General features: G+C 45.9%; 1 protein-coding gene across 6 annotated transcripts in view; it reads right to left on the bottom strand.

The window, feature by feature from the left end:
- Window positions 1-14309, bottom strand: part of LOC115162469 (probable palmitoyltransferase ZDHHC14) — a 100695-nt gene that overhangs the window by 20457 nt on the left and 65929 nt on the right. For all 6 annotated transcript variants that reach the window (XM_029713790.1, XM_029713794.1, XM_029713795.1 and 3 more), the window contains 2 exons: window positions 10442-10597; window positions 389-526 (listed from right to left, as the gene is read on the bottom strand). In XM_029713790.1, the coding sequence (XP_029569650.1) occupies window positions 389-526; window positions 10442-10597 (294 nt within the window). The remainder of the gene's footprint in view (window positions 1-388; window positions 527-10441; window positions 10598-14309) is intronic.

The raw sequence follows: 14309 nt of genomic DNA, 5'->3' as shown, positions 1-14309 counted from the left end.
GGCTTGTTAACCTGGTTGTCGAGATGGGGGCTGACACAATCTAACAGAGCAGACGTCTCTGAAAGAAGGAGAGTTTTATTTCTATTTCACCCATGCCCACAAAGTCAATATTTCACAATCTGGAGAAGGATACAAAAGAAACATGAAGCGCAGAGACTATTCTCTGTTGATTAACGCGTCCGTCGTTTCTTCTGTTCGCTTTCCCCAGCCCAGCACACATCCACCCACCCACTCTCCCACCCACACATCATCTCACACTTGGGGGAGATGGTAAGGAGCCAGAATACTGCTGGGCTTCACAACGCCCACTTATAGCCTGCTGGTTGACTCGTCCAACACAACCAGGACCGGATGAAGAGGAGTGTGCTCTTTATTGGTCACTACTTACGCAGGATGACGTGTGTGATGACAAAGGCGAAGATAAAGATGGTGAGGAAGGAGAGGGAGAGGATGAACATGTAGAAGAAACGGTAGTTCCTCTTCCCAACACAGTTCCCCACCCAGGGACAGTGGTGGTCGAAACGCTCTGCGGGGAGGGAGAGAAAGACTTGCATTAAAAGACGCATTAAGCAAGTGCAACAACAATTGGGAAAGAAATAAACAGCGGGAAAAGTGCGCGCACACACACACACACACACACACACACACACACACACACACACAGTTTACTAGAGCTTTGAGTCACTGCCAACCTGCCATTAAGAGGAAGCTGGCTGCAGGTACAAAGGCAGGTAAAGGCATGCCTCTGAAAACAGCGGTCCATTTCAAAGCACCACAGACACACAGTATGTCAAGTTTAAACCATGCCCACACACAGTTTACTGACGGCAAATTAAAAGGTTGTTATTTTGAGTTACAAGTGCCTGTCACACACAGACAGCACCGTGCCTTCCTGACTCAATCAAACTCCTACCTAAACCTCCCAGGCAGAACGTGAACTGTAATTATAATGGAAGTGATCCACATTGCATCTACATTTCAGGAAGTAATAATTCCCTTTGAGCCCTGGCATGATTAGCTACTCTTTCAGACTGCTTCTGCTGCCTACTCAAACACGACCTATTACACAGAGGAGAGGGAGGGAGGCTGCTCATGTCCAAACTCTGCTGCTGAGTTGGTTGAGTTGGTCTGTGAATGAGTGATACTGTGGGCACATGGATAACAGCATCCTATGAGACCTCCATTAGGGACTTGAGTGACTGTGTGAGGACTTGGAGCTGACAAGATGGAGAGGACCATTATAATGGAGTCCAATGTGTCGGTGCTGTTACCAGGCTGGCTGCCTCAGACACCACTCTTCACTGTTACCAGGCTGGCTGCTTCAGACACAACTCTTCACTGTTACCAGGCTGGCTGCTTCAGACACCACTCTTCACTGTTACCAGGCTGGCTGCCTCAGACACCACTCTTCACTGTTACCAGGCCGGCTGCTTCAGACACCACTCTTCACTGTTACCAGGCCGGCTGCTTCAGACACCACTCTTCACTGTTACCAGGCCGGCTGCTTCAGACACCACTCTTCACTGTTACCAGGCCGACTGTTCAGACACCACTCTTCACTGTTACCAGGCCGACTGTTCAGACACCACTCTTCACTGTTACCAGGCCGGCTGCTTCAGACACCACTCTTCACTGTTACCAGGCCGGCTGCTTCAGACACCACTCTTCACTGTTACCAGGCCGGCTGCTTCAGACACCACTCTTCACTGTTACCAGGCCGGCTGCTTCAGACACCACTCTTCACTGTTACCAGGCCGGCTGCTTCAGACATCACTCAGTAGTGTTACCAGGCTGACTGTTCAGACACCACTCAGTAGTGTTACCAGGCTGACTGTTCAGACATCACTCAGTAGTGTTACCAGGCTGACTGTTCTGACACCACTCAGTAGTGTTACCAGGCTGACTGTTCAGACATCACTCAGTAGTGTTAGCAGGCTGACTGTTCAGACACCACTCAGTAGTGTTACCAGGCTGACTGTTCAGACACCACTCAGTAGTGTTACCAGGCTGACTGTTCAGACACCACTCAGTAGTGTTACCAGGCTGACTGTTCAGACGCCACTCAGTAGTGTTACCAGGCTGACTGTTCAGACATCACTCAGTAGTGTTACCAGGCTGACTGTTCAGACATCACTCAGTAGTGTTACCAGGCTGACTGTTCAGACATCACTCAGTAGTGTTACCAGGCTGACTCTTCAGACATCACTCAGTAGTGTTACCAGGCTGACTGTTCAGACACCACTCAGTAGTGTTACCAGGCTGACTGTTCAGAGCTTTAAACTGTTGTCTAAATACTCTATATTTGGAACACGAATCAAATACACATCTCTGCGATACCTGCCGTTTAAATCTCCATGCTACAAGCCATGTCAAGATGATCGAGAATTTGCATGCTGTATCAGGGAACTGGGAGAGAAGCTTATGGAAGAGAGAAAAACAGAACGTTATGAGGACGTATTAGTGGAGGAAGGGAGCTGGGTAGAGTAGGAGAGGAAGACACGAGTTGGCAGGGCCTCTCCTCACAGCCATGTGTTCTGTGTCGAGGAGGTTGAGAAGACCCCTAGGCAAGTCACAGAATCTCAGGCAGGCCAGACAGAAAGAGAAGATGCCTAGAGAGAGCAGGCTCACTGCTCGCGTGGAAGAGAGAAGCAAATCCTCCTGCTTCTTCCTCCACTGCCTTGGGGAGTGGCCTGTTTTTTTCTGCCACAGTCAGAATGACAGACAGAGGGGATAGGAGAGACAGACTGCTCTGCAGGTGGATGGAGAAGGATGGATAGAGGGAGCTAGAGAAGGAATCTGAGAAAGTTGTTGTTCAGTGGGTACATGCAGCTCGGTCCTCCCCACAACAGAACACACCACGGGGGGTGATTCACACAGTGAGTTATGAAACGGGGGGGTTCTGTTCTCATGTTCTATCATCCATCTTCCTCGGCTCTGCTAGGCGTTAATGAGCCCATAAATCCCTGGCCATATGGGAACCGTCTCTGGGTACAGGACAGGAGAACACAACAGGAGGGAGGCAGTGGCTCTGTGGAGGCTGAGCAGTGATTACTGAGTCTCAGGCGGGCCTGGAGGGGAGGCTGGGAGGCCCATGGTTGATTGGTGGAACACCATAGCAGTAGATAGCTCTATTAAACATTCCTATGGAGGGATGTCCCTGTGACATGACACAGCTTTTAGCTACGTGTACATGCAGAGCACACAAACACGAAGGGACATAGAAATATATGTCCAATATGTATCCAAGATGGCGTAACAGTGGGATGTCTGTTTTGATTGTCTTGTCCCGTCCCATTTATATATACTGCTAAAAAAAATAAAGGGAACACTTAAACAACACATCCTAGATCTGAATGAAAGAAATAATCTTATTAAATACTTTTTTCTTTACATAGTTGAATGTGCTGACAACAAAATCACACAAAAATAATCAATGGAAATCCAATTTATCAACCCATGGAGGTCTGGATTTGGAGTCACACTCAAAATTAAAGTGGAAAACCACACTACAGGCTGATCCAACTTTGATGTAATGTCCTTAAAACAAGTCAAAATGAGGCTCAGTAGTGTGTGTGGCCTCCACGTGCCTGTATGACCTCCCTACAACGCCTGGGCATGCTCCTGATGAGGTGGCGGATGGTCTCCTGAGGGATCTCCTCCCAGACCTGGACTAAAGCATCCGCCAACTCCTGGACAGTCTGTGGTGCAACGTGGCGTTGGTGGATGGAGCGAGACATGATGTCTCAGATGTGCTCAATTGGATTCAGGTCTGGGGAACGGGCGGGCCTGTCCATAGCATCAATGCCTTCCTCTTGCAGGAACTGCTGACACACTCCAGCCACACGAGGTCTAGCATTGTCTTGCATTAGGAGGAACCCAGGGCCAACCGCACCAGCATATGGTCTCACAAGGGGTCTGAGGATCTCATCTCGGTACCTAATGGCAGTCACGCTACCTCTGGCGAGCACATGGAGGGCTGTGCGGCCACCCCACACCATGACTGACCCACCGCCAAACCGGTCATGCTGGAGGATGTTGCAGGCAGCAGAACGTTCTCCACAGCGTCTCCAGACGTTGTCATGTCTGTCACGTGCTCAGTGTGAACCTGCTTTCATCTGTGAAGAGCACAGGGTGCCAGTGGCGAATTTGCCAATCTTGGTGTTCTCTGGCAAATGCCAAACGTCCTGCACGGTGTTGGGCTGTAAGCACAACCCCCACCTGTGGACGTCGGGCCCTCATACCACCCTCATGGAGTCTGTTTCTGACCGTTTGAGCAGACACATGCACATTTGTGGCCTGCTGGAGGTCATTTTGCAGGGCTCTGGCAGTGCCTCTCCTGCTCCTCCTTGCACAAAGGCGGAGGTAGCGGTCCTGCTGCTGGGTTGTTGCCCTCCTACGGCCTCCTCCATGTCTCCTGATGTACTGGCCTGTCTCCTGGTAGCGCCTCCATGCTCTGGACACTACGCTGACAGACACAGCAAACCTTCTTGCCACAGCTCGCAATGATGTGCCATCCTGGATGAGCTGCACTACCTGAGCCACTTGTGTGGGTTGTAGACTCCGTCTCATGCTACCACTAGAGTGAAAGCACCGCCAGCATTCAAAAGTGACCAAAACATCAGCTAGGAAGCATAGGAACTGAGAAGTGGTCTGTGGTCCCCACCTGCAGAACCACTCCTTTATTGGGGGTGTCTTGCTAATTGCCTATAATTTCCACCTGTTGTCTATTCCATTTGCACAACAGCATGTGAAATTTATTGTCAATCAGTGTAGCTTCCTAAGTGGACAGTTTGATTTCACAGAAGTGTGATTGACTTGGAGTTACATTGTGTTGTTTAAGTGTTCCCTTTATTTTTTTGAGCAGTGTATATCATTTTTCTTCGTATATATTTTGTATATATTTTTTATCTCAATTTCCATATACGGACTGAACATACTCTCCTGCAACCCGCCTCAACCAATGTGGTGTGGATCTGCTATTTTAATACATTAGAACCGGAACCCCCTTCAGAAGCTAGCCAGCTAACTTGCTACTAGCTAGTAGTCACTGCTAGCGGTCATTACCGTTAACTCGGACACCTGCCAGCCTCAGCCCGGTCAATTCCTGCCAGTCTGCACAGCGCGATATCAACCCAGAGCGTATCGGACTGCTTTTTCTCTACCACATCTCCGGATTCCTACCGCAAGCTCTGAACCTTTACTCCGGATCATCGCAGCTAGCTAGCTGCTATCCGAGTGGCTACTCCTGGCTACCGTCTCTGTCCCGAAGCAAGCACCAGTTAGCCTGGAGCTAGCCTCGTGCTAGGCCCATCGCCCGGCTAGCCGAAGAGATCCATCAGACAATTCCTGGGCTTCAATTACCTCTTTTGCCAATTGGCCTGGACCCTTTGCTGCCAACACGGAGCCCCGTCGATCCATCACGACTGGTCTGCCGACGTAACCGTCCGAGGGGTGTTTCTGTCCTGAAGCAAGCACCAGTTAGCCTGGAGCTAGGCCCATCTCCCGGCTAGCCGAAGAGAACCATCAGACAATTCCTGGGCTTCAATACCTCTTTTGCCAATTGGCCTGGACCCTTTGTTGCCGACACAGAGGCAGCCGTCTGCTAACTGTCTGAATCGCCGTGCCTCCAGCTCGCCTAGCTACTCACTGGACCCTATGATCACTCGGCTACACATGCCTCTACCTAATGTCAATATGCCTGGTCTATTGCTGTTTTGGTTAGTGATTTTTGTCTTATTTCACTGTAGAGCCTCCAGCCCTGCTCAATATGCCTTAGCTAGCCCTTTTGTTCCACTCCCCACACATGCGGTGACCTCACCTGGCTTAAATTGTACCTCCAGAGACAAAACCTCTCTCATCGTCACTCAATGCCTAGGCTTACCTCCACTGTACTCACATCCTACCATACCCTTGTCATTACATTATGCCTTGAACCTATTCTTTCACGCCCAGAAATCTGCTCCTTTTACCAGTTCTTTTAGTATTTAGCTATACTCTTATCCTACTCCTACTCTGTTCCTCTGGTGATGTAGAGGTTAACCCAGGCCCTGCAGCCCCAAGCATCACTCCTATTCCCCAGGCGCTCTCATTTGTTCTGTAACCGTAAAAGCATTGGTTTCATGCATGTTAACATTAGAAGCCTCCTCCCTAAGTTTGTTTTATTCACACTCCGCAAACCCTGATGTCCTAGCCGTGTCTGAATCCTTGCTTAGGAAGGCCACCAAAAATCCAGAAATTTCCATCCCTAACTATAACATTTTCCGACAAGATAGAACTGCCAAAGGGGGCGGAGTTGCAATCTACTGCAGAGATAGCCTGCAGAGTTCTGTCAAACTATCCAGGTCTGTGCCCAAACAACTCGAGATTCTACTTCTAAAAATTCACCTTTCCAGAAACAAGTCTCTCACCATTGCCGCTTGTTATATACCGCCTTCAACACCCAGCTGTGCCCTAGACACCATATGTGAATTGATCGCCCCCCATCTATCTTCAGAGTTCGTACTGTTAGGTGACCTAAACTGGGACATGCTTAACACCCCAGCCGTCCTACAATCTAAGCTAGATGCCCTCAATCTCCCCCAAATTATCAAGGAATCTACCAGGAACAACCCTAAATCCGTAACCATGGGAAACCTCTAAGATATCATCCTGACAAACTTGCCCTCTAAATACACCTCTGCTGTCTTCAACCAGGATCTCAGCGATCACTGCCTGCATGCGCTATGGGTCCGCGGTCAAACGACCACCCCTCATTACTGTCAAACGCTCCCTAAAACACTTCAGCGAGCAGGCCTTTCTAATCGACCTGGCCCGGGAATCCTGGAAGGATATTGACCTCATCCTGTCAGTAGAGGACGCCTGGTTACTCTTAAACAGTGCTTTCCTCTCCATCTTAAATAAGCATGCCCCATTCAAAAAATGTAGAACTAATAACAGATATAGCCCTTGGTTCACTCCAGACTTGACTGCCCTTGACCAGCACAAAAACATCCTGTGGTATTCTGCATTAGCATTGAATAGGCCCCGCGATATGCAACTTTTCAGGGAAGTCAGGAACCAATACACAGTCAGTTAGAAAAGCTAAGGCCAGAAATTTGGTTCCTGTAGCACTAATTCCAAAAGGTTTTGGGACACTAAAGTCCATGGAGAATAAAAGCACCTTCTCCCAGCTGCCCACTGCACTGAGGATAGGAAACACTGTCACCACCGATAAATCTACGATAATCAATCATTTCAATAAGACTTTTTCTACGGCTGTCCACGCTTTCCACCTGGCTACCCCTACCCAGGCCAACATCTGTTATAGACCTATATCCATCCTGCCATGCCTTTCTAAAATCTTCAAAAGCCAAGTTAATAAATAGATCACCGACCATTTCGAAACCCACCGTACCTTCTCCACTATGCAATCTGGTTTCCGAGCTGATTATGGGTGCACCTCAGCCACGCTCAAGGTCCTATACGATATCATAACCGCCATCGATAAAAGACAGTACTGTGCAGCCGTCTTCATCGTCCTGGCCAAGGCTTTCGACTCTGTCAATCACCGCATTCTTAAATCAGCAAACTAAATAGCCTTGGTTTCTCAAATGACTGCCTCGCCTGGTTCACCAACTACTTCTCAGATAGAGTTCAGTGTGTCAAATCGGAGGGCATGTTGTCCAGGCCTCTGGCAGTCTATTGGGGTGCCACAGGGTTCAATTCTCGGGCCGACTCTTTTCTCTGTATATATCAATGATGTCGCTCTTGCTCCTGGTGATTCTCTGATCCACCTCTACGCAGACGACACCATTCTGCATACATCTAGCCCTTCTTTGGACACTGTGCTAACAAACCTTCAAACGTGTAGGTGTGGGTGGGCCTCCAACTGCTTTCAAATGCTAGTAAAACTAAGTGCATTCTCTTCAACCGATTGCTGCCCGCACCCTCCCACCCGACTAGCATCACGTCTCTGGACGGTTCTGACTTAGAATATGTGGACAACTACAAATACCTAGGTGTCTGGCTAGACTGTAAAGTCTCCTTCCAGACTCACATTAAGCATCTCCAATCCAAAATTAAATCTAGAATCTGCTTCCTATTTCGCAACAAAGCCTCCTTCACTCATGCTGCCAAACATACCCTCGTAAAACAGACTATCCTACCGATCCTTGACTTCGGCGATGTCATTTACAAAATAGCCTCCAACACTCTACTCAGCAAACTGGATGTAGTCTATCACAGTGCCGTTTTGTCACCAAAGCCCCATATACTACCCACCACTGCGACCTGTATGCTCTCGCATATCCGTCGCCAAACCCACAGGCTCCAGGTCCTCTATAAGTCTTTGCTCGGTAAAGCGCCGCCTTATCTCAGCTCACTAGTCCCCATAGCAACACCCACCCCAGCAGGTATATTGCACTGGTCATCCCCAAAACCAACACCTCCTTTGGCCGCCTTTCCTTCCAGTTCTCTGCTGCCAATGACTGGAACGAACTGCAAAAATCACTGAAGCTGGAGTCTTATATCTCCCTCTCTAACTTTAACCTGTTGGGGATAGGGGGCAGTATTTTCACGGCCGGATAAAAAACGTACCCGATTTAATCTGGTTACTACTCCTGCCCAGAAACTAGAATATGCATAAAATTATTAGCTTTGGATAGAAAACACTCCAAAGTTTCTAAAACTGTTTGAATGGTGTCTGTGAGTATAACATAACTCATATGGCAGGCCAAAACCTGAGAAGATTCTATACAGGAAGTGCCCTGTCTGACAATTTGTTCTCCTTCTAGGGCATCTCTATCAAAAATACAGCATCTCTGCTGTAACGTGACATTTCTAAGGCTTTCATTGGCTCTCAGAAGGCGCCAGAAAGTGGAATGAGAGCTCTCCAGTCTCTGGGTGAAAAACAGCAGGGGTTTTTGTAGGTGGTCCTTCTGAGAACAATGACACTGAAGCGCGCATGCACGAGACGACTCCATGTTTTACTTTCAGTGTTTGAACGAATACAACGTCGCCTGGTTGGAATATTATCGCTATTTTACGAGAAAAAAAATCGCATAAAAATTTATTTTAAACAGCGTTTGACATGCTTCGAAGTACGGTAATGGAATATTTTGACATTTTTTGTCACGAAATGCGCCGGCACGTCACCCTTCGGATAGTTACCTGAACGCATGAACAAAACGGAGCTATTTCAATATAACTATGGATTATTTCGAACCAAAACAACATTTGTTGTTGAAGTAGAAGTCCTGGGAGTGCATTCTGACGAAGAACAGCAAAGGTAATCCAATTTTTCTTATAGTAAATCTGAGTTTGGTGAGGGCCAAACTTGGTGGGTGTCAAAATAGCTAGCCGTGATGGCCGGGCTATGTACTCAGAATATTGCAAAATGTGCTTTCACCGAAAAGCTATTTTAAAATTGGACACCGCGATTGCATAAAGGAGTTCTGTATCTATAATTCTTAAAATAATTGTTATGCATTTTGTGAACGTTAATCGTGAGTAATTTAGTAAATTCACCGGAAGTTTGAGGTGGGTATGCTAGTTCTGAGCATCACATGCTAATGTAAAAAGCTGTTTTTTGATATAAATATGAACTTGATTGAACAAAACATGCATGTATTGTATAACATAATGTCCTAGGAGTGTCATCTGATGAAGATCATCAAAGGTTAGTGCTGCATTTAGCTGTGGTTTTGGTTTTTGTGACATATATGCTTGCTTTGAAAATGGCTGTGATTATTTTTGGGAGGGTAATCTCCTGACATAATCTAATGTTTTGCTTTCATTGTAAAGCCCTTTTGAAATCGGACAATGTGGTTAGATAAAGGAGAGTCTTGTCTTTAAAATGGTGTAAAATAGTAATATGTTTGAAAAATTTTAGTTTTTGCATTTTTTTGGTATTTGTAATTCGCGCCACTCTAACCATTGGATATTGGTGAGGCGTTCCGCTAGCGGAACATCTGTCCCTAACAGGTTTGCATCAGCTGTCAGAGCAGCTTACCGATCACTGTACCTGTACACAGCCAATCTGTCAATAGCACACCCAACTACCTCATCCCCATATTATTACTTACCCTCTTGCACCCCAATATCTCTACTTGCACATCATCATCTGCACATCTATCACTCCAGTATTAATGCTAAATTGTAATGACCTATTTATTGCCTACCTCCCTACTCTTTTACATTTGCACACACTGTACATTGATTTTTCAATTTTTCTTTTCTATTGTGTTATTGACTGTACGTTTATGTGTAACTCTGTGTTTTTGTTTTGTCGTTGCTTTATCTTGGCCAGGTCGCAGTTGTAAATGAGAACTTGATCTCAACTGGCCTACCTGGTTAAATAAAGGTGAAATAAATAATAAATATATGCACACATAAGCAAACACCCACTTCTCCTTCAGTCCGCACACCGTCCCAGCATGTGTGCGGTCCTAACAAGATGACTTACCGACACAGTTGTCACAAAGGCTGCAGTGAGAGGCACGCGGTGGTCTGAAGATCTTACAGGTGAAGCAGTACTTGAGCTTGACCGTCTGCCCATTGATGACCACCTCTCTCGTCCTGGGGGGCGGCCGGTAACCCGAACTGGAACCGTTGGCTACGTCTGTCAGGGAGAAGAAGTGGGTATCATTAGCCTCAAATCACATGGATATTAAATTTGGCATACAATACACTGCAATCCTAGCCTCATTCATTGTCATGCCAAATTATGCTATTGAAGAGTTGGCTAGTTACACAGTATGGGAGGAGGTTAGTACTATCCAGCACAGAGTTGGCACTGTAGAGCGGTACAGGAACCAAAGTTAAGTCAAAATGGAACTGTGACTGTCAAGTAGACCTATTGGTTTGTATAGTACTGTTCATGATAAAAGCAGAAGTGAAAAGCCTTTCAAAATATGTTGGTTCATTCATGTCTGGCTCTGAAAGCAGAAAGAGCCAGAGAAGTCTAACTGCTCAGCACCTTCTCTCATGACGTCACACTGTGACTGTCCTAACCTGCTCAGAGCAACATGCCCTTCTCTCTGCTCTCTGGTCGCAATGAATGTCTCAGCTGGAGGAAACCCAATTTGGCAAGCAAACTGGTTGTTTTCTCCGCAGAAACTCATGCTTTTCCCCTCAGAGTGGTGTCAAACAGCTTTCTAACAGAGAGGATGATTGACATGATGAGGGGAGATGTTGTTGGGCAGATAATTATGGTAATTTGAAAAGCACAAAAGGTATAACCAATTCTCCATTACTGCCATGCTCGTTTCTGTAGCTCTCTTTTGTGTGTGTATGTGTGTGTGTAGATCATGGTGTGCCTCTGAGCCCAGTGGCAGAGCTGGAGTGGTGTGTATGTATGCAACTCAACAGGCAAAAGCACATGGGTCTCTTTTCAGCCCATGTTCAGTGCGATCAACGCAGCCTCATCATCCTCTCCTCCTCTGTACAGAACGAGTGATAGAGTCAAACACGGAGTGAGTGAATGAGCAGGAGGAGAATTAGTATCTCAACATCTATCAAAGAGCGCTTCCAACAGAGAGAGTAGAAAGCCCAGAAGAAGTTGCTGAGCTGAACTGCATACCATTCATACTCCGTGTGGTACAAATCACACACACACTGTAATGTACTGAGCTCAATAAAGAGAGCCCGCTCATCATTATTCTATTGAAACACGGGCTGGTAATATTCTAAAGAACTCCTGTCATTCTTCACTAGGGTTATTGTGTTGACGTCTATAGACGGGATGGCTGACAACGTCACGAAAATATTAAATGATGCGCATGCATCGGTGGCCGTAAGGCGTGCTTTATTAGGATTCTGAACGGTCAGATAGCTAGCAACAATGACAAGCTGCCATGTGGGGAATCATAGGTGGCTCGTTTCAGTTTGAGCGTTGGAGCCGGTGTAGTACGATTCAATCTTAGTCCTGTATTGACACTTTTCCTGTTTGATGATTCGTCGGAGGGCATAGCGGGATTTCTTATAAGCTTCCGGGTTAGAGTCCCGCTCCTTGAAAGCGACAGATCTACCCTTTAGTTCAGTGCGGATGTTTCCTGTAATCCATGGCTTCTGGTTGGGAGTTTTCCTGTTTACTTATGGCAGTATACAGCTCATTGAGTGTGGTCTTTGTGCCAGCATCGGTTTGTAGTGGTATGTAGACCGCTACGAAAAATACAGATAAAAACTCTTAGTAAATAGTGTGGTCTACAGCTTATCATGAGACACTCTACCTCAGGCGAGCAAAACCGCAAGACTTCCTTAGATTTCGTGTACCAGTTCTTTACAAATATACATAGACTGACTACCCTTGTCTTACCAGAGGCCGCTATTCTATCCTGCCGAAAAAGCTTAAAACCCACCAGCTGTATGTTATTCATGTCGTCGTTCAGCCACGACTCGGTGAAACATAAGATATTACAGTTTTTAATGTCCCATTGGTAGGATATACGTGATCGTATAACCAACAACTGTAATGATGTATTTGAGAGACAAGTGCTTATTGTGCAAATGTATTTGTTTTAAATAAAGATGGAGACAAAAATATACACTGAGTGTACAAAACATTAAGAACATCTGCTCTTTCCATGACAGACTGACCAGGTCGATCCAGGTGAAAGCTATGATCACTTATTGATCCACTTTAATCAATGTAAATAAAGGGGAGGAGACAGGTTAAAAAATGTTTTTTAAGCCTTGAGACATGGATAGTGTGTGTGCCATTCAGAGGATGAATGGGCAAGACAAAATATTTAAGTGCCTTTGAACGAGGTATGGTGGTAGGTGCCAGGCGCAACAATTTGTGTCAAGAACTGCAACGCTGCTGGGTTTTTCCATTATCAACAGTTTCACCACCCAATGGACATCTAGCCAACTTGACACAACTGTGGGAAGAATGCTGGAATGCTTTAGACACCTTGAAGAGGCCATGTCACGAGGAATTGAAGCTGATCTGATGGCAAAGGGGGGGGGGGCGCAACTCAATATTAGGAAAGTGTTCTTAATGTTTGGTATAATCAGTGTAGTTTACATGTTGTCAACAGTCTAAGCCAACCGCGTCCGTTTGAGGCAATCAAGTCGCCTCTAAAATGAGAAAAGCATTGCAGCATAATGATTATGAAAATCACATCTAGCCTCACAAACATTAAAACACCATCGCCTGTGAAGAACAACTAATGAAATGTTCATGGAATGACTGGGCATGGAGCCCAGACTACTGCTACCACTTCTCACATTCATTACTCTTTCCTTTCAGTCAACTAGACCACCAGCATCAACTGGAAAACCACTGGCCAGCTACCACTGTATCAACATGTACTGTAAGATGAAAGATGAACCTACAAACAAGGACAGCTAACAGTAAGTATAGCTGTGAGGTTGACCATGAGGTAGGATTTTAACAGTGAGGAGGCATACGAGGAAGATGTGGTTTATCTTGCCCAGAGTGAGGTTTTTATTAACAAACATGAAGATACTAAGCCGGCGACTGTACAAGTATTTACAAAAACAAATAATCAACTCTAATCAACTCATAAGAAAACCCAGGCTCAATAATTGCCTGTTAACCCGTTATCCGTCTGAGGTGCTCACTTCCACTCCGCTCTCAGACACAACTTGTTGACTGTATGTTCACACTGGAGGTCGACCGATTATGATTTTTCAACGCTGATGCCGATTATTGGAGGACCAAAAAAAGCAGATACCGATTAAAATCGGCCAATATATAGGCTTTTATCTGCTTTATATATATATATATATATAAATAAAAAGCCAATTTTTATTTAACCTGTCTGGGCTAGGGGGCATAATTTTCACAGCCGGATGAAAAACGTACCCAATTTAAACAGGTTACTACTCTGGCCCAGAAACTAGAATATGCATATTATTAGTAGATTTGGATAGAAAACACTCTGAAGTTTCTAAAACTGTTTGAATGGTGTCTGTGAGTATAACAGAACTCATATGGCAGGGAAAAACCTGAGAAAAAGTCAACCAGGAAGTGGAGGATCTGAGAATTGTGGTTCATCTTTCTAGTCCCTTTCGAAACTACAGTATCTGTGGGGTTACGTTGCACTTCCTAAGGCTTCCATTGGCTGTCAAAAGCCTTCAGAAAGTTGTTTGAGCATTCTCCTGTCACTGGGCAGATAATAGGAGCTCAGTTACTGAGTGGACTGCCTGGCAACAAAGGGATTGGATATGCGCAGTCCCGGGAGCGCACTGTTCCTTCTTTTTCCCCTTGAATGAATACGCTATTGTCCGATTGGAATATTATCGCAATGTTACGTTAAAAATACCATAAAGATTGATTTTAAACAGCGTTTGACATGCTTCTAAGT

This window comes from Salmo trutta, chromosome 25 (assembly GCF_901001165.1).
Source record: "Salmo trutta chromosome 25, fSalTru1.1, whole genome shotgun sequence".
NCBI lineage: Eukaryota > Metazoa > Chordata > Actinopteri > Salmoniformes > Salmonidae > Salmo > Salmo trutta.
The sequence above is the reverse complement of the archived record's forward strand: the minus strand, read 5'-3'. Positions and strand labels throughout refer to the sequence as shown.